This window comes from Pteropus medius, unplaced genomic scaffold, assembly GCF_902729225.1.
Source record: "Pteropus medius unplaced genomic scaffold, Ma_sr-lr_union100, whole genome shotgun sequence".
NCBI lineage: Eukaryota > Metazoa > Chordata > Mammalia > Chiroptera > Pteropodidae > Pteropus > Pteropus medius.
In genome coordinates, this window is record NW_024352004.1 from 332,032 (window position 1) to 358,076 (window position 26,045).

The 26,045-nt window shown below is 46.3% G+C and overlaps 1 protein-coding gene and 1 pseudogene across 1 annotated transcript; both read left to right on the forward strand.

Annotated features, from left to right (window-relative positions):
- Positions 1 to 3,888: 3,888 nt before the first annotated feature.
- LOC120589279 (ferritin light chain-like) lies at positions 3,889 to 4,461 on the forward strand (annotated as a pseudogene).
- Positions 4,462 to 11,278: 6,817 nt separating this feature from the next.
- On the forward strand, positions 11,279 to 25,764 carry CD300LG (CD300 molecule like family member g). The gene is made up of 8 exons (XM_039846630.1): positions 11,279 to 11,407; positions 12,327 to 12,659; positions 15,282 to 15,383; positions 16,100 to 16,391; positions 17,073 to 17,185; positions 18,790 to 18,842; positions 23,379 to 23,498; positions 24,039 to 25,764. The coding sequence occupies exons 1-8, from the start codon at positions 11,365 to 11,367 to the stop codon at positions 24,120 to 24,122; spliced, it is 1,140 nt and encodes a 379-aa protein (XP_039702564.1). The 5' UTR covers positions 11,279 to 11,364; the 3' UTR covers positions 24,123 to 25,764.
- Positions 25,765 to 26,045: the final 281 nt, after the last annotated feature.

The window sequence follows — 26,045 nt, forward strand, 5'->3', positions numbered from 1 at the left end:
AACTGAGGCTCAGGAGTGGAAGGCTGTGTAGGGAGGAGCGGGCAGGAGCTGCGGGTGAGAGCAGGTGGTTGTGGGTTAAGAGAGTGAAGAGTAGGTAAGTGAGTCCCTTCCCTCCTCTCCAGCAGCAAAGTAAGCGCAGCACATGGTGGGGAGAGCGGGTAGTGGGGACAGGGAGTGGTGGACCCAGAGGTTAAGTCTGGTATCAAGGAGAGGAAAGGGGTCCACAGCCCCACCTCACCCCACCACCACCACCCTCACCCACCCTTCAACCCCCTTCCCAAAGCCTGCAGTGCATGGGGAGGTTGTCAGTGGCAGAGTATGTCATGATAACATTTTCTATCCTTCCTCAAACGTCTACATCAATGCTTTCCCAAATGTAAGGTGCCTAGGAATCATCTAGGGGTTGTGTACAGATGGAGTGGTGCCAGATTCTGCATTTATAAAAAGCTCCCAGAGGATGTGATGCTCTTTGTCTTAGGACTTCACTTTGGGTAGAGAAAGACTACAGGAAGCACATTTTTACCTGGGATGCTTAGTGTTAGATATCAAGAGCCACCCAACATCATTGTCATCAGGAAAATGCACATTAAAGCCACAAGCAGGTATCACCATACATCTACTCTATTATCTAGCAATTCTCCTCCTAGGTATTTTTATTTGAGAGAAATAAAATCATCTATCTATAATACATGTACAAGAATATTCATTGCATTTTTGTTCATAATAACCCGAAACAGAAAACAATCCAGATGTTCATCAACAAGTGAATGAATAAATAAACCGTGGTATATTTGTACAGTGGTATATTCACTAATCAGCAAAAAGAAGGAAATGACTATTTAAAAATTATCCCCACCATGCAACAACATGGATGAATGTCAAAATATATTACACTGAATGAAAGAAGGCGGACACAAAAAAAATAGTGTGATCTTGATGCTGTCACTGCACTCAGAGCCCTAGACATGGCTTGTCCAAAAACCCAGTTTATTATCCTTGTACAAATTATCTAAAATACTCCAGAAAAGAAATAAATATTAACAGACCGATTTCAATGGAGTATAATTGTCAAAGAATTCCTCCCTCAAAAGCACCAGAGTTCTGCAGGAAAATTCTACCAAACATTTAAAGAACAGATATCTTTAACTCTTCTTGAACATAGAAATAGAAGGAAATCTTCAAAATTCTTTTTATAAAGTAAGCATAACATTGATAGTAAATCCTGTCAAGGAAAGAAAAAAAAGAACCAACCCTACAAATCAGGCTGACTTACGAAAAAAATCCTAAAAACTATTTTAGCTGACAGTTTCACCAGAACACCAAAAGAATAATACACCATGATCGAGTAGACTAAGTCACTTTAAAAATGACTTAATATTTGGAAACTAAATGGTTTAATATTTGAAAATCTATTACTATAACTCCATACAAAGTAATGTGTTAATGGATGAAAAGTGAAAAATTAATATTATTATCTCCATAGAGCCTGAAAAGGTATCTATAAATGATTTTTTAAAATATCTTTCAAAAATGAAGTGAATAAAAGATTATACATAGAGTTACCATAGGATCCAGCAGCTCCATTCCTAGATATATACCCAAGAGAAATGAAATAAAAACAAAAGTTTGTATGAGATTATTCAAGCAGTATTATTCATAATAGCCAATATTGGAAAAAAACAAAATGTCTATTGACTGATAAATGGGTAAATAAAATGGATAAATACAGTGAAATATTATTTAATAATAAAAATAAATGAAGTATTAATACCTGCAACAATATGGAAGAACATGAAAACATTATACTAAGTGAAAAGAGTCAGTCACAAAAGACCACAAATTGTATGATTTCATTTATATGAAAAATCCAGAATAAGCAAATCTTCAGAGACAGAAAGATTAGTAGTTGCCTAGGCTTGGGGGATGAAAATGAGGAGTGACTGCTTGTGGGTACCAGGTTTCTTTTTAAGATGATGAAAATGTTCTAAAATTAGATTATGGTGACAGTTTTACAACTCTGTGAATATAATAAAAACCATTGAGTTGTACACTTTAAATGGATGAATTTTATGATACGTAAATTATATCTCAAAAAGTTGTTTTCATAAAAAGTAAATGGTCTAACTCCCCCACATAAAAGACAGAGATTATCAGACTGGATAGAGAAAAAAAAAAAAAGCTAGACTTACCTGTGTGCTACTAGAAGAAACTTACCTGAAGCATAAAGATATAGATAGATTAAAAGAAAATGAATGAAAAAAGATTTACCATGGAAATACTAATTAAGAAAGCTGAAATGACTACATTAATATTGGGCAAAGTAGACTTCAAAACAAGAAATACTACCAGGAATAAGGGAAGATATTTCATTATGATAAGGAATCTGTTGATCAAGAAGATATAGCAACCCGAAATGTTCACGAATGCCATAATTAAACCTCAAAGTGCCTACCATCACCAGAGTCATTTGATATTGCTCTAGGCGTGTTAGCCACCTAGATGAGGAAATGAAAGAACAGGCATAGATTCTAGAAGGAGGGCAGCATAAATGATACGTGGTATACCTAGAAACTCAAAAGAGTCGACTACAAATAGAAATAGAAATGATGCGAAAATTAAATAAGATGGCAGAGTACACAAATCGATATTAAAAATTCAATGACTTTTTTATGAACAAAAATAATTATAAAGTATAATCAAAAATTGCAAACTAAAATAGCAACCAAAAGATTAAATACCAAGTTATAAACCTAATAGGAAGAGTAAAGGACCTGTTGATATATGAGGGAAAAAAACCCTTTAAAACACTAGTAAAGGACATAGACAATAAACTGTAACTTGGATAGGGAAAAGGATAGGTCAGTATTGTAAATATGACAATTTATTCTAAAATAATCTCCAAACCCAATGCAATCCCAATTAAAATTGAAAAAGATTTTCAGAGGGAACTTCTTAAATGCTACTAAAATTCATCAGGAAAAATAAGCATTGGTTTACAGCAGGAAAATTCTGAAAAAGAAGACATATGGAACCAGGTGGGTTGGGGTGAAAGGTGGCCCTAGCCCCAACAGATCTGAAACATGTCTGATATGAAAACCTTTTTTTAAAGTTTAGTACTGAAGAAACCAACAGCCAGACAGATATAACGGAATAGAAAGTCCAGAAATAGTCCTCATGTATATGGTAATTTAGCTTTTTAGAAAGATGACATTATAAATATATACATTACATATATATATATATATACATATAAATGTGGGGGGAGGAATTACTAAAAAAAAATAGTGTGGGGACAACTAGTTACTCTTTATGCAAAAAGAAAAAAAAAAAGCTGGATCCCTACCTCACTCCTCACACCCAGTAGGTTTAGGATGGCCGTTCTGAGCAAAATCTAAACCCAAGTCTATAAAGAAAAAGATAGACATGAGTGACTAAGTAAAATGTAAACACTTTTATAGACAAAAACAGTATTTGTAACATATGATATCGTATGCAATATGATAAACAGCTCAATTCTTTAATTTAAATGAGTTCACACTTTTAAAGTTCATACACTTTAAAGAAAAAATGAAAAATAGAAAAACGTTCAAAGAAAATAGGCATTTTGCTACAAAATACATACAGATAGCCAATAAATATATAGAAAGATGCAAGACCTTATTCTATTAGGAATTCTAAACCAGGTAGTGCCCTCTGCGGTCCCCCGGATCTGTCTCTTGCTTCAACAGTGTTTGGACGAAACAGACCCAGGGACGCCCCTTTTTCCAGCTTTCGACCACCCTCCAACCTCTTTTCCAGTCGCAGCCTTTGGAACCTTCTTAGCCATCCTTAGCCTCCGAGACCAGTCAATACTGTGTTTTAAGCTTAATTCCTTATTGCCTAACAACCATGAGCTCTCAAATCTGTCAGAATTATTCCACCGAGGTGGAAGCCACCATCAACCGCCTCATCAACCTGTATCTGCGGGCCTCCTACACCCATCTCTCTTTGGGCTTCTATTTCCACTGTGACGATGTGGCTCTGGAAGGTGTGGGTCACTTCTTCTGCGAGCTGGCCAGGAGAAACGCGAGGGCGCCGAACTTCTCTTGAAGACGCAAAACCAGCACGGTGGCTGCACCCTTTTCCAGGACCTGCAGAAGCCTTCTCAAGATGAGTGGGGTAAAACTCAGGATGCCATGGAAGCCGCCATGGTCATGGAGAAGAACCTAAACCAGGCCCTTTGGATCTTCATGCCCTGGGTTCTGCCTGTGCAGATTCCCATCTCTGTGACTTCCTGGAGAGCCACTTCCTAGATGAGGAGGTGAAACTCATCAAGAAGATGGGCGACCACCTGACTGACCTCTGTAGGCTGGCCGGCCCCCAAGCTGAGCTGGGCGAGTATCTCTTCAAAAGGCTCACCCTCAAGCATGACTAAGAGCCTTTGGAGCCCAGAGGCTTTTGGGGGCCCCTCTGTATCCCCCTGGTGTTGGCCTCGTGCCTGAGCCTCTCCTTGCAACCAGCAGGCAGCCTTCTAACCATCCTGGAGCCCTCTCCCATGCCTTGGACCAAATTGAAACAATAAAGCTTTTTGCAGCAAAAAAAAAAAAAAAAAAAAAAATTATAAACCAAACTAAAAACTGATGTCCTTTTTCACCTAGTAAGACAAAAATGTTTAAGTATGTTGACATCCAATGCTGTCAAAGATGTAAGGAAATAAACACACTTACACAGTTGGAAAGAGTGTTAATTGGTAAAAATTTTCTGGAAAACGATTTAGCATTACTTACTAAAATGTTTATATGTATATGTCCTTTAGCCCAGGGGATATTTGGGCAAGGAAATTGGAACGAAAAGTAAGGAGAAAGAGAGAGAGTGAGAGAGAGAAGTGAGTGAGATTTTAGAGCTGGAATGCTAGGGAAAGAGAGCTGTACCTCAGGGTAGAGGTGACGCAGGGCAGAGCTGGCCAAGATGGCTGAAAGCATAGGCAGGAGTCGCCTGACCCAGCGAGGCCTTGGTTAAGATGCTCCAGCCAGGGCAGCTGCAAACAGAAGAATACTATGAGCTCAAGGCCAGAGGAATGAATGACTTGGGATCCATCTTCACAGAGAAGAGTATAGAAGACACACTCTGGAAAAGATAGCATGTCAATGATCCTCCGAAAGGTGACAGAAAGGATCTGCTTCAGGCTACAGGTCTGCATGGTTTGATTTGGCATTCAGCCCAGACACCAAGGGAACGGGGAACTATTCCAAGAGGAGAAATGGGCTCACTCCCAGACACTCATCAAGAGAGTGAGTCAGAAAGGTCTTAAGAAAGGGAAGCCTTAGTCCATTTACATCTCAGTGAAAACCAGGGAAAGTACTGTAACTACTTTTTTTTTTTTTGAGATTTCTGATAACTTCTCTTGTTCGTTGTTTTTGTTACTATCTCAAAAAAATATATGTTTAGATTTATGAAGTAGAATGTGCACACAGGAAAGTGCATAAACGAGACTACGTCACAAATTAATGAAAAGTAAACACCTGTGTAGCCACCACCCCGTGAAGAAATAAACTCTGCCAGCCCAGAAGCTCGTCTCAGATCACATCTCCCCAAGTCAGTAGATAACCACTACCGACTTTTCCAGCAATCCCTTCTGCTTTCTGGTTTTACCAGAAACGGAATAGAAAGTCCAGAAATAAGTTAGTACGTTATAATACAATACCTTTTCATTTGGTCTCTTCTCAAACTTCATCTAGATGTCTTTTGCATGCCTGTCTTCTTTCACTCAACATTACATTTTATTATGATTTACCTGTGTTACCTATAATGAGTGTGGCTGATATTTTCTTCCACTCTTGAGTATGTATGTCTTTTTGGTCTCCATGGCATCTTTTGATGACTAGTTTTTAATTTTAACACAGTCTAATTTATCAGTCTTTTCCTCTGTGGTTTGTGCTTTTTGTGTCTTAAGAACTCTTTCCCCACCCTGAGGCCATGAACATATGCTATGTTATTTTTGAAAAGCTTTATCATTTTGCCTTTTTCATTTAGTTCTGTAATCCTCCTAGAATTGATTTTTTGTGTGTGATGGGAGGAAGGGATCACATCTCACATTTTTCCCATGTGTCCCAACATGCTTATTGAAAAGACCATCCTTTCCCAACTACTCTACTGTGCCACCTTTGTCACAGATTAAGTGTCCACACTGTACCTATCTCGGACCCAGGCAAGAGAGCCCATACTCTGGGCTACAGGCTTTAGCATCCCTTATATTATAAACACACACATACATGCTGAAGAACACATGGTGTGCTTCTTCACGCTTAGAACATTCTCAGCAATTATTTATTTTATTACTGCTTATGTCATATCCTCTGTCTTCTTTCATTCTGTGTCTCCGATAAAATATATGTTAGGCATCGTCACTTTATTTTCCATTTCTCTTATCCTCCCTTTTCTGTTTTCCATCTTTTTCTTCCTCTGTGCTTCATTCTAAATGGTTTCTTCAGTTCGCTATTATCATTTCAACTGTGTCTCAACTGAAACTCATCTATTGAATTCTTAATTCTAATTATTGTATTTTTTTCAGTCCTAAAATTTTACATTGTCCTTTTTGAGACTGCTGGATCATTTTTTTTTTAATTTTTTTATTTTCCAGTTCCCTGCCCAAAATTTCAAGCTTGACTTTTACCTTCTTGAACATAGTAAGAATCGTTGTTTTAAGGATGCTCTCACTGTTTTCAATCTCTGGAGTCTCCATGGGCCCGTTTCCATTGTATGTTCTTGCTTAAGGAGTCTTGTCTCCTCATACTATATCTGGTTCTCTTTGATTGTATATTGGGTCGTATTTGAAAAAACAATTTTTAAAAATAATTTGAGGTTTAGGCTGATGCCATTTTATTCCAGAAAGGATTTTCATTGGAATCTTTAAGGCACTTGGGGATAGGAGTATGGAGGCTATTACCAGACCAAGATCATTTTAAATTCAAGTCCAAAGCTTGAAGTTTCCAGGGACATCTAAATGACAGGAAGCTAAGTGAAAGCCCATCATGGCCTGGTTTATTTGCAGTTCGCCCTTCTCCCAAAGTGCAGCCCTTCGGGGTCCTAGCCTAAGATGATTATATACATCAGATTCTCTGCCCCTGGAGGGCCCTAGTCTCCTAATTCATCCCCTTAGCTGCTTCTCCTGAATCAGTAGGTCTTCCAAGGACAAAAGCACCTTGCATGCTCAGCTCATCCTGCTGAGTTTCTATTTGTAGACCTCAACCTGGTAATTCCTCATGCTCTTATTAGCTCTTCTTGTTAGCTGCTTTTTTATTTCTTAAAAAAAACTCTATGTCGTGGAATAATTTTAGATTTACAGAAAGTCTTTGAATGGCCTTCACTCTGTCTATTCCCCAAACATTAATATCTTGCATAACTATAGTATATTTGTCAAAACTAAGAAATTCGTATTGGTACATTACTAGTAACAAAACTCAAGACTTTATTAGTATTTCATTAGTTTTTCCACAATATTCTTTCTCTCTTCTTAGATCCAGTCCAAAATACCACATTGCCTTTAGCCTTCAACGTTTTTGAGGTTTTAAAATATATGTCTATTTCACCTAGCTTCTGAGAGAGGATAGTCCTCATTACCTGGTCTGCCATTACTGCCTTCCCCCCATCATTTCACTGTCATTCCTAGAAGTGAGAAAAAATCTTCAAAACAGTCAACATAAAAATCTTGAAAGGAGTTTTCAGATTTTGTATCAGTGGAAAAAAATCAAACAATTGAGTTTGCACCTGGCTGAAGATGGGGGAGCCTCAGGTGGAATAGAAGATGGAATGTGTGTGAGAAAACAAAAGACTGTGGTGTTTCAGGCTAAACCACAGCACCAAAACTCGGTGGTTTAACACGTAAAAGTCTGTCACTTGCTCATATTAGGTCTGCTGCAGGCTTGGTAGCTGTCAGGGCAGCTTTCTTCCAAGTAGTGACTCAGGGATCCAGGCTCTTTCCAGCTTGTGGTTCACCCATCTTTGTCAAAGACACATCTTCCCCTCTCTCGATGTTTCCTTCTATGAGGAGGGAGCCCCACGCTTATAATGCCCTTGGTCTCTCTCCATATCATTTATTTGATTGATGAATTGAAGGGAGAAACAAGTCATGTGTCACTCAGGCTTCTCCTCTCCCCGTTCTCTTGAGAGCTGGCTTCCCTGTAGAGAGTGTGTGTTCGCACTTCTACTCCACACCTGAGTGTGACAAGGACAGCCCCAGCCCCACTGTAGGGGGGAGACTTGAAGTTTTATAGCACTGCCTATGACTACATAAAGTCTGCTTAATTCTGGGGTTTAGTATTAGGAAGCCCATTCTCCTATACCAAAACCTTGTTACTGAACCTGTATACATACAACTGACACAACTTACACTTTAATTTTTGTCATAGATTCATTCATCACCCAAGACAGTCGTTTTCAACCCAGAGTAATTTTGCCTCCCAGGGTGACATTTGACAATGTCTAGAGACATATTTGATTGTCAGAACACAAGGAGCAGGAAGGGGACTACCGGTATCTAGTATGAGAGGTCAGAGAGGCTGCTAAACATCCCGTAAATCCCAGGACAGCCCCCACAATAAGGAATTATCTGACCCAAAATGTCAGTAGTGCTGCTGTTGAGAAAACCTGATCTAAGGGAAGCAAATGACCACCCTAAATCAGCAGAAGTGACTTAGTCCAAGCGAGTCCAAACCAGAGAGGAATCGAATAGGGATGACTAAGTGGCACCTGTCAAGCTGGGCCCTTCTTTGGCCAGATTTTGTCTGCCCTACTAACAAGTCTCTCTAAATTCTGCCCCACAGCTAGGACTGAAATTTCAATTTGAATTTTCTCAGCCGACTCAGAGTAAACTAGGTCTCTTTAGGGTTCTCTCTACTCCTCTCTTCTCCCTCGAGTGGTCTTAAGTCCTGGAGGTCTTTACTTATCATCAGGGCCTAGTGAAGTCAGGGGCAGCCTTCATCCTTGTCTCTCTGTGCCAGCATCTGCTGAGCTCTCTGACTTTCTGTGGGCTTCGCTGTGGCTGTTTCTCCCTCCCCATGTCTGCTGCCCACCCCTTCATCCCAGCCATGGTTCCTCTAGGCATGACCAAGCCACTCTCGGACACACAGATGTCATGGGGATGTGATGAGGCTGCTGCAAGCCCACTGGTCCACGAGTTCTTTTGCCTCATTGTTCTCCCACTCTTTGATGGCAGGGCACCTCCCACGGCTCTGAGTAAAAAGCAGAACAAAAGTGTCATCTTGTCTCAGATCCCCAAACCCAGCAGAGGATCTATCTGTTACCCCTATACATCCCAAGGGATAGGACCAGGCGCATGGCCCACACTAGCTCCTCATCTCGGCCCTTCTCCCCAGCTCTTGTAATACTTCCGGGCCTGGAAGATCCGTTTCTAACAGAGTCTTCAAACCTAGCTCCTGGCTAGTATGGGGATTGGGGGGTGGAGGGAAGGACCTCACAATACCCATGAAGGGAACAGGGATGATGCATATTAGAGCCAACACCCTCTACATAAGAATAAAAATTTTAGTAACGCTTCTTTCCCTCTCCTAAAATGCAATCATAAATAATACACCTTCTCACACACTTAATGCTTGAGCTGTAATAGAGTGAAAAAAATAAAAGGAAAACACTTGTCACCAAATAACACATATTTCGAAGTGTCAATGTGCAGACCTCGTGACGCTAGAAAACAAAATGAAGTGTCAGATGCTTGCCCCTGCTTACAATAAATAAGTTAGGATTTAAGATAAGTAAGCAGATCAGAAATTATTCTGTATAAAGACAAAACAAAAATGAAAGAACAGAGATATACTATTAAACTCTAAAATAAATATTATTTTTAACCTCTGTTTTTAAAACTGCAAAAACTGATTCTCTTTTGCAGTCTGTATATGTGACGAGAGTCAAGTCCTGGGCTGAGATCATGGTTATACGGTTTTCAGTGAGGTGAACCTCTGTCCCTACCCATTAAATTCCGGCAGGCCCCCAATCATCGTGAAATTAAAATGTATCTCCCACATCACCAGAATATCTCACACACACACACACACACACACACACAGTTTCCCCTCCCAGAACCACTGAGTTATTGCTTCAAATATTAGCTGTCCAAGTGGGTAAAATTCCAACTGTATATATGAAAGAATATATGCCAAAATGTAAATAAGGATTTTCCTAAGACAGAAGGGGAATTACAGGAAACATTTCCATTCTCTTTTCTTATTTTGACATTTCTGAAATTGCGTACCTATTTGCTTACAACCTGTAAACTTTGCAATCACACACACACACACACGCACGCGACACACACACACATTGTCACACACACACATCAATACACACAATTCCTGACAGCTATTTCGAAAACGATGTGTCAGGGCTCCCTCCAGTGTGCGTGTCAGTTTTGCTGCTTTCAAGGATTCAGTTCTGCAGTGGGAAAATGCTAATTCACTTTTTAAAATGCCAACACAACTCAGTGCTCAGGGGTCGGCCTGCTTTGCAGTGCGGCCTGCAGATGACTGCAGCTCAACCCGCCCCCGCAGCTTCCCTCTCCGGTGGTGCAACTTGCCTGCACTGTCCTCCCGTGGCCAAGGGAGGTTCTGCGTCCTCCGGGATGCGATGGAGAAGGCGGGGTAGTGGGCATCGCTGGAGGGGCTCTAACCTCTGCACCACTGACCACTTGGCAGTCTGGTGAATCTTCCAGGCCCCCTCTCAGGATAATGGTCTTTTAAATATGTAAAATAAAATACATACTCTTAGAAGAAAACCAATAATATTGAAGTGGTTATCAAAATATTTATGTGTCTAATATAGGTATAAGTGTGGTTCTTTATTAGCTTTTTAAATAATCAACTTCAGTGGCAGTTCTAATAACTAATGATTTGCCAAGCAGTGAGGAGCGTATGTGATATTTTGAGCTATCAGTGACAACTCATATGCTAGTGTGTCTGTGAATTTTATCAGTGACAAAGTCACAGGTCCTGCTAACACTCATAACAGAAGGAAAAGATATTACTGAAAGGTTAGTGCAAGTCATTATGTAATTTTTTCCCACCCGAATTCAGGGCCTCCCTGAATTTTGCACATAGATTCCCTGGGGTGTGTGCCTGTGGGCATGGTTAAGACCGCCTGCAGGAGGCACTGGTTTGGGAGAAGAGCTGGTGATTTTCAGGCAGTGGGCTGGGGATAAGTAAAGGGAGTGGCGGAGGCGGCTCCCTAGGCTGGGAGCCCAGGGGTGAACCCACACGGCCCCTCCCCTCTCTTTCTCCTCTTGACCTTGCTCATGCGGAGGAAGTTAAAGCCCTGTGCGACTGTGTGAGGAGCTCCCAGTCCAAGGCGTGTGCTCCCGCGTGTCCGGCACCTACTATGAGGCCCCTGGTCCTGCTGTGGAGCTGCCTCGTGCTCCCAGGTGAGATGGCGGCAGGGGGAGTGGCGGAGGGATGGATGTAGGGTTCAGGCCCAGGCACACTTTTTGGTTCTGCAGAGAGAGGACCTCCTGGGATGCAGCCGCGCTGCCTGATCCTTTCAGGCTTCGCCCCACCCCACTCGCCCTCAGACTCCTCAGCCCTCAGAGGGGCCGGCACTTGCTGCTTCTGGAACCCAGAGCCAGGTCTTCTTCCAGACCTAGGGGTTCCCTCCTTTTTGTGGCTGTGAGAGGCGCTTTCCCTGTTTCACCTTCGTTTTCCTACTCTGCAGCACGCCTGGAGGCAGTCAAGACACCCCGCATAGGGTTGCCAGGATAAACTCAGCCAACGGTTCTTGAACCTCTGCTTTACCGCTCACGACAACTCTGAGAGTTAAAGAATGATCCGGTTTCATCAATTCGCAGACTTACTTTTTTTTTTTTTTTTTAATCTTCACATCAAAAATCAGGATGCAAATTATAGGTGATGTCAATTGTTCAATTGACAATGTTTTTCTTAGTGGTATATAAAATTATAGTGTACCTTACATATGATAACATCATAAATGACATGAAATAGGACGTTGTCATCACGTATAGATGAGAAAACTCAGAGGCCCAGAGAGAGCAAGCAGATTCTCCAAGGTCACACAGTTATTAAGGGCAGTGCTGGGATTCGAACTTCGGGCTATCTGAATCTAGAGCTTCCCTGCCTACAATCCCTTTAATACGCCAGGTTTAGGGAGATAATTATGTAGAAATATATATATTTCAACAGCCTGTCCCAAAGTCCCCTGGTGGGGAGAGGGTAGTACAAGCTTTGACAGGACTGCCCCAAGAAAGGGGTGACCGAAGTAAGTTTTTGGTCTTGATCCCACTACTTGCATCCAGGGAATTCCAACCTCCACTCCTTCTGTGGTTTCAGGGTATGGGGCCCTGGTGGGCCCAAACGAGATCGTCAGATTCGAAGGTGACACTGTGTCCCTCCAGTGCACCTACAGGGAGGAGCTGAGGAAGAACAAGAAATACTGGTGCCGGAAGAGCGGGCTCCTCATCCCCTACTGCTCTGGCGCGATCTACACAGAAGATGGCCGAGAGAGGACAGAGGGCCGGGTGTCCATCCAAGACAACCCCCAGGAGCTCACACTCAACGTGACCCTGAGGAAGCTCACCAGGCAGGACACGGGGAATTACTGGTGTGGCGTCAGTATACTGGGTTTCGATGAGACTCTCTTAGTCTCTCTGCTCGTCCTTCAAGGTAACAAATGCCTCTCCTTCTCTGGCTGGAGCACAGGAGATGCAGAGGGGTAGAGGGAGGGGTAGGTGGATGGTGGTCAGTGAGACACCTGGTTTCCCCACCACAAAGGGGCACAAGTCCTCATGGGGGAGGGTGTCAAGGATGCGGTGAGACCACAGAGGTCAGACGTGCAGCAGCGTTTGGGGCACAGACCCTGCCACATGAGCCCCGGCTCTTCTTTCACTCTTGCTGCCCAAGGTCACAGCATTAGTAGGTGGCAAAGCGGAGTTAAACTCAGATCTGTCCATCTCCGGGCACAGTGCCTTTCTTCTCTGTCCAGATACAGGAGAGAGATTGCCATGGGCTGGGGGATGAGGTGGGCATCTCACAGAATACAAAAGACTCCCTCCTTCCCTGGAGTCAGAGAGATTCCTGAGGATTCCTCAGGCTGGGCCTCTAGCCGCTGTACCCCAGACCCACCCACAGCATCGCCTAGGCCAAGGCCACACTGGTCCCACCTGCCTGTAGCCTCAGCTCTCCCTTCTCACCTCCTCTTACCCCAATCTTGAAGTCCCAAGGAAAGGTACGAAGAGTGCCTGGGAACCAGCCTCAGAGGGGCTTGTTGAGCTCAGGGATGTTAAGGGGCCAAGGCTGGAACCATGGGACTCAGACTGGGGATGGAGCACCTCTTTGGGTGCCAAGGCTCCCACCTGGACCTGCTGAGCCAAGGAGAAAGAAACCAGAGAGGGCCCCAGGCGTAGCCAGACCCAGTCTGTGGGTCGGTAAGGGGGAGGTAGGTCTTCGTATCCCATTTCGCAGAAGGTGGACTGAGGCTCTAGGAGATAAAATGATTTGCCCAGTGCCTTGTGGCAGGAAGGGTGGAACCAGAATGCAAAAGCAGGTCATTTCTGGCTTTAGTGTCCGCTCTTTCCCTCTCCTGGCCTCAGAGCGGGGACCCATCCCATCCCCGCTGCCAGATCCCCAACATCGTGAGTCTTTATTTTAATTCAAATAAATAAAAGTCTTACCAAACTCATAGCAGCATCAAAACCACATTGATCAGAGAACCACATGATTTACAAGATTCCCTGATCTCTTCCAATTCTTATCAATATTCAGACTTCACTTTCATCTCGTGGTGATCAGTTTCACCTATATTTGAGGTTTTCCTATTTTCACCTTTACCCTCATTTATAAGTATTTATTTGTGTCTAACATGCGCATCATTATATTATCTTCTGGTATCAGACCTTGTCGGCCTATCTCTGATGACAGTTGGGATATTGAAAATAGAGAAGACTCATGGCAGCGATGAGCTGGTGAATATTTAACACCTGGCTGGGGAACCCCCATCTCGTAATGTCTGCCGACTTATCTGGTGTAAAAGCCCCTGCCATGGCCAGTTTCTAGCCACCAACGGCTTAAAAACTGGCTCACGAAATTCCTGAAACGTTAAGAATCCGCTCTCGCTAAGCCAGGCGAGCCATCTCAGCACACTACTGAGTATGCTGAAGCATTAGAAGATTCTAGGAATGGCTAGAATAAAACAAAAGTGCCTACTATTCTTTCTTTTCATTCATCATTACCCAGAGGCCGTAGATAATGAAATATGATAAGATTAAGAGGTCTAAATAATGGAAAGGGAAAGAAAAATACTCTTAATTTGCAGAAGATAAGATTATTTACTCAGAAAAGTTGGAGAAAAACTGACCTAGCGTTAGAATAGAGAATGGTGGGGAAAGAGAGAGGGTCCGGCATGACATGTAAGTGAGAACGGAGGCAAGTGACAGACGTGGGAGTCGGGGAGCTCCACGGCTCCTGGGGGTTTGGCCACGGTAGGTTTATGCCCACTGTGCTGAGCACAGAGGTTGGCATTTTGCCCTCGAGGGTGTCCAGCCTAGTGGGGAGACCCCATAAACAAGTTGTTGTTGCGTCATTGAACATTAGTTCCACTGGCGACGTGCACAGGGTCCTGTGGGTACGCAAAGGAAAAAGGATTTGCAACTTCTGGGGAAGGTGTCACAGAGGAGTCGACTTTGAGCCAGTGCTTGAAGGACAGAAAGAAGCGTGTTCAGCAAAGATGGAAAGGAAAGGCATGGCACACAGAAGAACAACATGGTGGAGGCGTGGGGGCGGGCAGGAGGCTCGCTTAAATGGGACGAGAGGGCAACTCTGTATGTCAGGCTCATGGACGGGGAAGAGGCGATGCTGGCAAGGTGGGTTGAGTCTGAGTTTAAAAGGCCTTGAAAAGCTTAAGACAAAATTTGAACTTTAGCTTACGGGCAATGGGGGAGCCATTGATATTCCGAAGCAGGGAGTGATGGGATCCGATATATATTTTAGAAACAAAACTGGCATCGGTGCGAAGGGTGGCATGGAAAGGGCAGGCTGATGGGCAGTTGGAGGACAAGGGAAGCTGAAAGTCTGAGCCAAGCGGGAGCCCAGGGGACTGCAGGACGAAAAGGCTAGGGATCTGCTGGCGTCTACCATCTGTGACTCCCTGTGGGCTGAGAGGAGATGACCCTGCTCTGAGTGGAGGTAGGGGGTGAGGGCGGGAAGGCTCCTGGCTGCTCCCAAGGCAGGAGATCTGCCTCAGAGCAGTGGTCCCTGCCCCCGTGACACCTGCCTCTTCCTTTCCCCTAGGTCCCTGCTGTCCTCCTTCCCCCACCCCCTCCTTCCAGCCTCTTGCTACAACAAGCCTCCAGTCCAAGGCCAAAGCTTGGCAAACTCACCTCCCAGAATTGAGTGAGTGAATGATTTTTCCACCCTTCCTCCGCCCCTTTGTAAAGCAACATCCAGTGAGCTCCTCCTGCCTGGTGCCTGACACTGCACTTTATGGCCCTCACAGCCTGGGAGCGAGATTGTCAGCTGAGGGATCGAAGGCTCAGCAGGGTTAGGTCATTTGCTTAAGGTCATACAGGAAGTAGATACAACCTGACCGAAAAGCTCATGCTCTGTGTGCTCCACCTAGGGTTTAAGGGGCCAGCAGGGGAGGCTGGGCCTTGGGGCCTGACCTCGGGACCTGTCCCTGCCACCCTGCCCTGCCAACCCTGTGGCTATTTAAGGAGGTCAAGCCTGCCGAGGGATAGGTGGTGAGTATGGGCATGTGATGGTGACTGAGGACTTTCAGTTGAGGGCAGAGGTGACAACTGGCCTGGACTGTAGGGAGAAGGCAGAAGGGCATCTACTGAGTGGTCACTGGAATGAATCATGGAGATGGGGGCAAGGAATAGTCTGCGAGCACAAAAGAGGCTGAAAACTGTGCACAGGTGTGGGCCACGCCTGAGACATGGCCTGCTTGCTCAGACGGCTTCTCCTACACCTGATGTGTCTTTTATCCTGGAATGTTCTGAGAAACTGGTCCCAGGGAGGGTAGGGGTCATGGTCAAGGGTCAGAAGTCTGGGGAAGCTGGGATTCCAGGGTCAGGGAAGATGCTGAGGCATTGCTTTTGGACTCGTAGCTTCTCCTAGTCTCCACCTGACAGTCACCACAGCCAAGCAGGGGAAGACAGAGGCCAAGGCCTATTCGTTCACAGGGACGTCCTCGTATGAGCGCACGGGAACTTTCCTGTACGCAGGAACCACTCCGCACGCAGGGAGCTCTCCTCACACAGTAACTTCGCTGAAGGAAGAGACCTCTCCTCACGAAGCACCCTCTCCTCATGCGGGGGCCTCCCAGCCAGCGACACACCTGGACTCCACCTCAACAGAGGACACCAGCCTTGTCCGCAGCAGCAGTAGCTCCAAGTCCAGGTGAGCTCCAGATGACCAAAGTCACCTTTCAGGCCATCACCAAACCTTAAGGTGCCTTTGAGCAAATAAGAACCTAGCACTCTTTCTCCCAGGCGAACTCAGCCTATTGTCATGGCTGCAGATTGCAGCCCCAAGGGCAGATTCAGCCCCCATTCCTCCCCTCAGCAGGGCTCTTGAGCAGTGAGAGCCCTGCGCTGCAGAATGCAGAAATGCAGACCCACCCAAGGCGAAGGGTCCAGCATGGCCCCAGTCCTCACAGAGGACTCTCCCACTGCTCCAGCCTCAGGAACAGCCACCCCCGTTCAGTAGCTTTTGCCTGTACACTATGCACTGGGCCCTGTGCCAAGCATGAGAATATGGAACCAAAAAAATTTGTTTTGTTATCTTACCCAACTGGAGTCCTAGCCTGAGGAATTGGTTCTTGGGGGTTTATATATAACTACACTCAGTTACTGACATCCAGGTAACTGCTGGCAAGTGTAGACCCAGCCGATAGTGTCTCCTGGGGCTGGCAGTCGAGGCTGGGGTCCTTTCTTTTGAGACTGACCAGATGTTTGGTCCCTTATGTCCTCTGATCTCCTTGGGAAAGACAAGGGACATGGCTGAGGTTCAGAATAACAACACTGTGGTGCACAGCATGCTGCTGATATCTAGTGACAGCCACTTTCATCTGACCCACAGCGTGTCCCTCCCAATGGTCCGCATCTTGGCGCCAGTCCTGGTGCTGATGACCCTCCTGCTGGCCACAGGCCTGGCTGCCCTCGGCAGGTGCATGCTCCAGTGGAGAAGGAAAGGTGAGCAAAGGTAGATGGGAGTGGGGGGGAGGCTCTCGGCTGGGGACCTTACTGAGACCTGCAGTCCCCCCACCTGCCCAGAGAGACCTCATGGTTCAGGGTGTCTATCTGACATATTGGCACCAGCAGTCCTGCTCCTCCCTTCTGGGGGAACCACAGGGCCGTCAACAGTAGGAAAAAAGCAATTCAAATGGGGCAGTGGGAGAATGGGGGCTCTTGGTTTGCTCACATTGATCTAAGCTCATCGGTTACTTCTCTCCCTATCAGTCCCAGCAAATCCATGTCCAGGATCTGCAGGTCCAGTTCCTTGTGGGAGGACTGACTATAGGAGGGAAGGCAGGACCAAGTCCTTGAACTTAAAGGACCGAACCCTTGAACTTAAGCATGATGAACATTGTGGCCCACATCTGCCACTGAGTCTCCAGAGGCATTCAGCTTCTTTCATTGTTTGACTTCAAAGCCCAGCTCTGCCACTTTATAGCTGTGGCCTAGGGCAAGTCACCCAACTTCCCTGAGCCTTGGCTTCTTTAGATCACGGATATATGTCCACCAGAAATAGAATACAAGCCACATGAGTAATTTAAAATTCTCTGACAGTCACATGAAAAGTAAAAAGAAACTAATGAAGTTAATGTTTAATAACATACTTTTTTTAACACAATATAGCCAAGACATTATTTCAACATGAAATCAATGTAAAAATATGAATGATACATAGTCTACATTCATTTTTTCATATCGAATCTTTGAAACCAGGTTTAATTCAGAGTGGTCACATTTCCAGTGCTCAGTGGCCCTGCGTGGCTCGTGGCTTCTGTGGTGGATGTCAAGATGAAGATTAACTGAGTTAACAGTAATAGTAGCTACCACATGCCAGGCATTGTGTAGCTTACGCTGCTTTTATTTCCTTAATCTCCTCAGTACTACGGAGTTAGGAACTGTTTATTATAAGTACTCTCATTTTGTAGGGGAAGAAACTGAGGCACAAAGTGGTTAAGTGGTTTGCCCTGTGTTTTATAGCTAGGAAGCAGTGGAGCCAGAAAGTTGTGTGGGAAAGCACTTTGCAAACTGGATATTGTCCCTGTGAAGGTGACCGTGGCGACATCCTGGGCCCACCTCTCAACTCCTTCCTGTGAGGCCGCAGGAGGAAACATTAGCTTTGCCTGTGTCCCCAGGTTTACTCGGAGGAGTCAGAGAGGAGCACACGGGGTGGGAGCATTTCTGATCAGAGCCTCTTGCTTCGAACTGTTGCCAGTTAGGAGCAGTGACACCCCTTGGTAGCCTGGTAGAAATGCATACTCTCAGGGCCCAATCCCAGCCTACTGAATTAGAATCTGCATTTAAATAAAATTTCCCAGGGCACGGTATGCACGCTAAAGTTTAAGAAGCAACAGAATTATTTCCCCAGCCAGTTTCTAGCCCACACATGAAGGGATAGCCATGTACTGATCTCCAAAGGTCGGGTCATTGCCAATGGGCTGAGCTGGAAGGGGCTTCTCTGCCCAACCTGCCTGCCAGCTCCCTCTGGTCCACCTCTGTGGGAGCGGCTGCAGGCTACTTGTGGCTACTCCTGGCTTCAAGGTGCTCTTTCTGGCCTCTTTCAGCTCAACTGGTCATGGAGACACAGAGGAATGAGAAAGTCCACTTCTCACCCTTGGTAAGAAAGGAGGCAGGACAAAGCCCAAGCTAGAACCCCGGACCCCTTGCGGCTGGAATTCTGGACACCTGGGTTCCACCTCTGCATCTTCCTATCTGGTCCTCCATGGCCGACCTCAAGGCAGGGCTTATTTCCCACTTCCCGCCTCCGGGTAACCTGTGTGAGTCCCCGAGACCAGATTTTCCGGCTGGGCTGTGAGCTGACGGAGTGCCTGACTTCCCTGACTTCCCAGAGGGGCCAGGCAGGGCTCTTCCCCAGGCCCAGCACCCTCTGTCCACCCCATTTTAGAATCAGAGGTCATCAGAGCTGGATCCAGAGAGGGCCTTTGAGATCATCTAATCCAGCCTTCCCCTAAGTTTGGTGTCAGCAATACCTGGGGTCAGCAGATCAGTGGAGAGTGTTAGAAACACACTCTCTCAAACGAAATCTCTAGGCATGGGGCCCAGGAACTTGAATTTTAAACATTGCCCACCTCTCAACCCCGGGATTCTGACAGCACACCAGATTATGACAGCTACAGACTCTAGTCTGCTTTTGCAGAAAAGGAAATTGAAGCCTAGAGAGGGTAAAAATCTTGCCCACGGTCATACAGCAGGTGGTGGCCCAAATAGAAAGCAGGACCCATCTCTCCTCTTTCCATTACACCCGAATGTTTCCTCTAAGCTTTCCTTGGCTCTGAGACTCAGGCTAATGGTGGTGCTCTGAGGACCAGGGACAGAGGGAATGGGGGTGCCTGTGCCCATCTTTCTGTAGAGGGGAACCTGCCCTGAGGCCATCTGCTGCAGGGCCCTTCCCTGACCCCTTCAAAGAGAGACCACCTGGTCCCAGGCCAGCACTACACATAAGGGGAGGGCTGCAGAATCCCGGGTTCAGCATCACCCAACACCCCCAACCCAGCCCCTCCTCCCTCAGCTATTTACTGAGTCGCTTGCACTTTGAGTCCCTTAAGCTTTGGGGCAGGAAAGTGGGCTACTATTGCGTTCTTTTTCCTGGCGCCAGCTGAGACAAAAGCCTCAGGCCCATTCTCCCTAGAGAGGAGAGGGGGCAGGAATGAGATACTGGGCTAGGCTCAGAAAGCAGCCTGTTGTTGTCTCAGGAAGCTCTTCAAGGCCAAAAATGGCAGACGGGAGGGAGGAGAAGGACTGGGGGGGGGGGGGCTGTCACTGATCACCTTCAGAGAGCCTAGGCTCCTGGCTATTTGTCCCGGGCTCACTCCAACTCCAGAAGAGGGGCCGAGGTGGGAAGGAGAACCTCCAGGCTGCACTGGGGAGGCTGCGATTGCCTGCAGCAGCCCTGCCGCCCCGCTTTGCTGCCCTGGAACCCACACTGGAGGGGCTGCCTTGTTCTGCTTCCTGCCTGAGTCCCCTGTCCTGCTCCAGCTTATGGAGGAGGGGACAGGAAAGGGCACAGGGCCAGCAGGGAGGGGAGGGAATGGGGTGGGGGAAGGATGGAACAGGGTATCCAAGAGGGTCAGAGGCAAGACCCTGTGAACGTGACCAGTTCAGGAAGGTGTAAAAATTCAGAGGAAAGTGTTAGGGGTCAGGCCAGTGTTTTCCTTCCCAAGAGAGTATGGGGGCTGAAAAAATTAATGCTTTTCCTCCCACCTTCTAAGTTCTTCTAGCTGGATTAATAATCAAATTAATAGAGACAGATCAACAGGAGAAAATCAAATGGATAATACATGCTCACGGGAAATTCACATAAGCATGAAAAGACAGTGAGGCAGCATTTGGTGCATAAGACATTTTGGACAAAGGAGAAAAGAGGGGAATGGGGTATTAGATTTCAGAAGGGAGAATGGGCGATTTACAGGTAGTTGAGGAAGAATGAAACAACAAGGCAGGAAAATTGTTGCTAGGCAACTCAGAAACAATGGGACCCAGGGGTTATCTAGCTAACAGGCTTGGAATCTTCCTGACTAAAGCTAAGGTGAAAATTCTGAAGGTGATTAAGCTTCCTAAAACAGAGGTCTGAATCTTGGGCGGGAAAGGGAGGAAAGCCAAAGGTTCTTTCTGGGTCTTATTTCTTAATAAACAGCTTAAAATCAATATCCTAAAAAGGCAGCTTCAGAATGGCAAAACTCCGTTTCCTCTTTTCTTGAACACCTACTATATGCCAGAGGCTTTACATATGTCACTGAATCTTTGTAACTTCTGCACAGCTAGGTATTATCCACGCCCCCCTGCCCCCGGGCCTCCATTCTTATAGAATAAGAAATAGAGGCTCAGAAAGGGTTAATAACCTGCCCACATCTACTCAACCTGAAAGAGGCAGAACTGAGGAAACTAACACAGTCTGTGGGGCTGGCTACAACACCCTGTGCTTCTCCACCACCCACCCTGAGGTACAAGGGGTTAAGAAACGGAGCCAACTCCACAGCTCGAGACTCTTTTCCCAGACTCAGGCTGGCCTTAGATCGGGACTCTGCTATAGCTTCACAAGGCTTCTCTGTGTTTTTGCTACTATTTTTCTAGTGCTTAAAAGCAGAGGCTCTCTTATATATCTTGTATACTCTACGACCCAGAAAATGCCCCACGCTTGCTGGAACAGGCTGCTGGTCCACGGCGCAGGCAGAAGGCCTGATGATAGATCAAGACCCATAGCAGACGTGGGGTAGTGGTCCTGGCCACTGCCTATGACGCAGGACAGGGCAAATCTCTCCGAGTGGGGAGCGGGAGACCAAGCCCGACACTGAGAGAAGAGGGTCCTTTGACAGAGAGTGTAGAAAGAATTCAACACGTCCGCCAAAGTTAGGGTCAAAAGGAAAGTTTATTAGAAAAGGGATAACATGCCAGAGACAGAGTGTGGGAATTCAGCTTATATATCATTCTTTAGTTCCTGTGAGTTAACAGTTTAAAGACTTTGTTAACTCGTTTGCTTTGATATGGGCATACAGTGAGGAAGCAGAAGAGTATGTAGTGTGAAAAGGTAAGAATATGTAGCCTGAAAGGCCCCCTGCTGGAAGTTCCCAGCCTTTAATCCATAGGTTCTCCATGGTTTTAGCCAGAGGAAATGAATGATTTTGTTTGTGTAGGGCAGCCACTTAAAGACTCTGTTTCTCCTGTTTTCCCTTTGCAGTGTGGGGAATGGGTTGTTAACGATCCCAGTAGAAAGCTCCTTTGTTCTGCAGGTGTCCTCAGTGGCCTGGCTGCAGAGCTGGTCAGCACATTGCAGTCTCTGAACGTAGCTTGATTTAATATTTTAGTTCTCTCGCCTCCTCCCTGCATTACCTACATGTGTAGTTTGGCCTCTGCCCCCTGAGGTTCTTTCTTCAAATTAAGTCGCCCTTGAGTTTGCGACACTTCTGCAGCTGCTGGTGGTCAGTGGTCAGCAGCGGCTGGGTTTTGACCTAATCACAAAGCTGTAAACATGGGATTAATGGGAAATGGACCCAAGTCCATTCAGAGTCTTCTAGTCAGTCCCAGCTCCACCATATCCTCGCTACAGGAAGGGCTGGAGGGACAAGGGTCATGAGTGACAACATTGTGAAATCTCCTGTCCTCTTCCCCCATCCCCAGTACCCCATCCTCTGCAGCTAGGGTATTGATAGAAGTGGGGGCCCAGTTATTAGACAGGGTCACTGAGATAGAAAGAAGTGTGTGACGTGCCCTGTTATAGGAAAAGAGCTCGGGTCTGAGGTCAAACAGTGGTGAATACAAGTCCCAGCACAATCACTTACCAGCGGTGTGATGTTGGCAAGTTACATCACCTCTCTGATTCTGTCTTCCCATCTGAACAGGGTTGTAGTTAGGAAAGAGTAAGATGAGACACTCCACAAGTATCTGGAAAATGATAACTCCTTTCTTTGATTTCAGGGCCCATCAAGCCATGGGACTCTCTGGCTGGGGCACCTCAGGGCAGCTGTGCCCTTGGGAGACTTGGCTGGGGGACTTGGCAGCTCCTGCCTGTGTTCTGCTCAGCTGTTAGGACAAGGGAATGGGAGGCAGAGAGGCCTGACGTCCCAAACTGAGGACCCATGGGGGCAGCAGGACCTGGGTCAGGAGATGGGGTCCCCACTCGCTCTGGACCAGCCACCTATCTTCCTCGGGCCTCAGCTTCCTCACCTGATCAAGGAGGGGTTACTCAGACTGACGGTCTCCCAAGAATTCTTTCTGTTTGTTATTCGGTGAATCTTTTAGGTGCCCAATTTTGTTCTCTCTCTCTGGGCCTATTACAAAGAACCTGCAGCCTACACATTCTTTCTTCTTAAAGGCTAGAAATAACATTGATGAAAACAAATGAATCATTCCAGGAGTCCCCAGTTGTTGAGTGATAAAACATTATCATGAATATTCATTATAACACTGAGGGGAAAATTCTTATCCCCATTTTACAGCTGAGGAAACTGAGCCTCGGGGAGTTTAGGTGGCTTGCCCAAGGTCACACAGAGAAGAAGGAAATTGGACCCCAGGACCCTGACTCCACAGCCAGCGTTCTTCCCCCTGCCCACCCCTCCTGCATTTCCCTTTTCTGCCCTAGCTCACAGGCCAGCCTTGCTGCCAAGAACAGCCTGTTCTGACTCAGTCTCTGTTTTAGCCTCTGAAGAACGGCCACATTCCGGAGTACGCCGTGATCAACCTTACAGCGTCCACTAGGCCTCATGCCAGCCCCAAGCCCTCTGCCAGCCCCTACAGGGAGATCCAGTGCCTAAGCCAGGTGTGGACAAAGGGCCCCGGGGGTCTGGAGTCACCTAGTCTGACTCCCCTCTGACAGTGTGGGGAGGAAAGCTCTTTGCTCAGCATCCACTCCCCAAACTGCTCTCCCGCATCCGCCCACCTACCCCATCACATCCACAGCCTCGGCCGGCCGTTTCGCTCAGGAGACAAGGCTCTTGACCTTACATCCTCCCCACCCCGTTCAGAAAATTGGGAATCACAGCTTAAGGAGCTCTGGGCTGGCAGGATTCCAACATCTAAAACCAGAACCTAGCCTGAGGCCATGAGGATAGCTTCCTCAGGGGATGGATGGATGAGGGATGGGGTCAGGGTGAGTCAAAGCCTGAGAATTCTGGGGAGAACTTGTTAGCTCCTGTGCCCCTCAGATGGACAGAGGCCTAGAACTGTGGAACGGGCTGGGGTGGACCCAGCAGCTACCTGAGAGACCCCACAGCTGGGCTCTGCTTTCAACCCCCACTGTTGTCTTTATGGGCCTCAGAGGACTCTGCATTTCTAATTAGTGCACGGTGATTCTTTCCAGGACACGGAGTGTGACTTGAGCCCAGGGCCACCCCTTCACGTGTCTGAGGAGGAGCCCAGCCTCTCCAAGTTCATCCCCGTCTAGCCGCAGAGCGCTCTCCAGGCCTGGCCCGCTGTGACTCTGAGTGGCTGGATTCACACTAATTTGAATAAGCTTTCTGGCTTTCTGCCAAGACTTCGAGGCTCTCCTCACTCTCCCCAGGCTCTCTTCTTGCATACCCCAGCCTGACCTAGAAGCCTTTGTCAACCTGCAGTGGTGGCCTCACATTTCCAGCGGAGACAGGCCCTCCCCAGTCCTTTCACATCCCTGGGCAGGCGTGCAGCCGCTGAACCCTCACCCAGGCCAGGCAGGGCTCAGGAGATCTGGTCTGAGTTTGTATCTTCTACAGGTAATCCCCTGGCCTGGGGGCCCAGCAACAGGCCGCCTTCCTCCCCTCCAGAGGCCACATTGTCCTCCCTTCCTTCCATTCTCAGACTGGGCACTGCTTTTTCCTGCATAAGCTACGGAGGAGGAAGGAACATGGCTGGGTTAGAACCAGATTCTGATTTCTTGAAGGGCAGCTGTGAACCACCTGCATCCCCGTCCTTCAGGAAGCTGTTAAAAATGTGATTCCTGGGCTCCACCAAGACCCACCAAAACCACCTCTGGGGCTAGGCCCAGGACTCTGCATTTCTAATAAGTGCCTGGCGATTCTAATACTTGAGTTGGAGAACCAGTGGGCCTACTGAACTCAGGTCCCTCCAGCTTAGCGTCTACATTTGGTGCGTGGGGTCTCCCACCTGCCCCTGTAGGGGCTGCTCTATGCAGGACACCACGACCGCAGCTAGGGCTTTCCTGGGCCTGCCTGAGTCCAGGCCAGGGGCAGGTGCACACTGGAAAGCAAGGAGCAGTTGCCTCTCAAATCTCCCCATGCAGCCAGGCATTCATTCAGGCTTTAGAAGGAGGATGGAGAAGAGCTTAATTCCTTCCTTGTCAAGAACAGGTTAACTGCCTGTGGGTTCTGGTGGCTGGGGGTCGGGGGAGGAACCACCGAAGCAGGTGGGTGTCTAAAATGGAAGAGGAAGGGGATAGAGCAGGAACCTAAGGGGAACCTCAAGATGACCCTGAGTCTGGCTCCCTGGAGCAGGGATGGCCGGGTAGAGTAGCAGAACTATTTTTTTCTTTGTCTATCCTCTTTCGAAAGTGAAATGGGGGTTGCCCAGTATATAAAACTTAGAAAGATGGAGGGAATAAGAAAGCAGGTCACCACTGTCTCACCACTACCCAAAGGCCATCGTAATTGCACGTTGCTGTATTTCATTCTCTTTTCTCTCCTCGTCATTTGCTGGTGTTCTTTCCAAGTTATTTTATACACACAACTTCATATCCTGCTTTCTCCACTTAATTAACATATCATAAGCATTCCTCCATGTTTTTACAAACGTTTTATAAATAAAATGTTTATTAGCTGCGTAATCTTTCATCCTATCAGTGTGCTTCGATTTATTTGTTCTCTGTCACTAGATATTTATTTTCTATTTTTGCTTTTAAATAACAGCGTGGTGAATCTTTCCACAAGGCTCTATCTGCACTCAGAAATTTCCTTAAGAATAATTTTCATATGTGGGATTGTCAGGTCATAGAGGGTGAACATTTTTGAAGTTACTGATACCCATTGCTAAACAACTGAGATGTTCTAAATTAAATTACAGTGGGCCAGAGAGTGAGGGAGACAGAAAAAATTACCCAAGTAATTGTTATTAATAATTGTATGTTTTAAAAATAATAATTATATATTATAATTAACTAACCAATTTAATTGGGCCAACTGACAAAAGACTACTTACGTTCCTGAATATTTGTTGGAGCTTTGAATCAACCCCAGATTCCCTACCGGGGACCACTAGACATCCTGCATATGTACGAACTTTCAGGACTGTTACCTATAATCAATCAAAAGTGGTAAATATTTCTTCCTTACAGATATCTTATCATAGAACTGCCTCCTCTTCACCTTATCATGCCCCC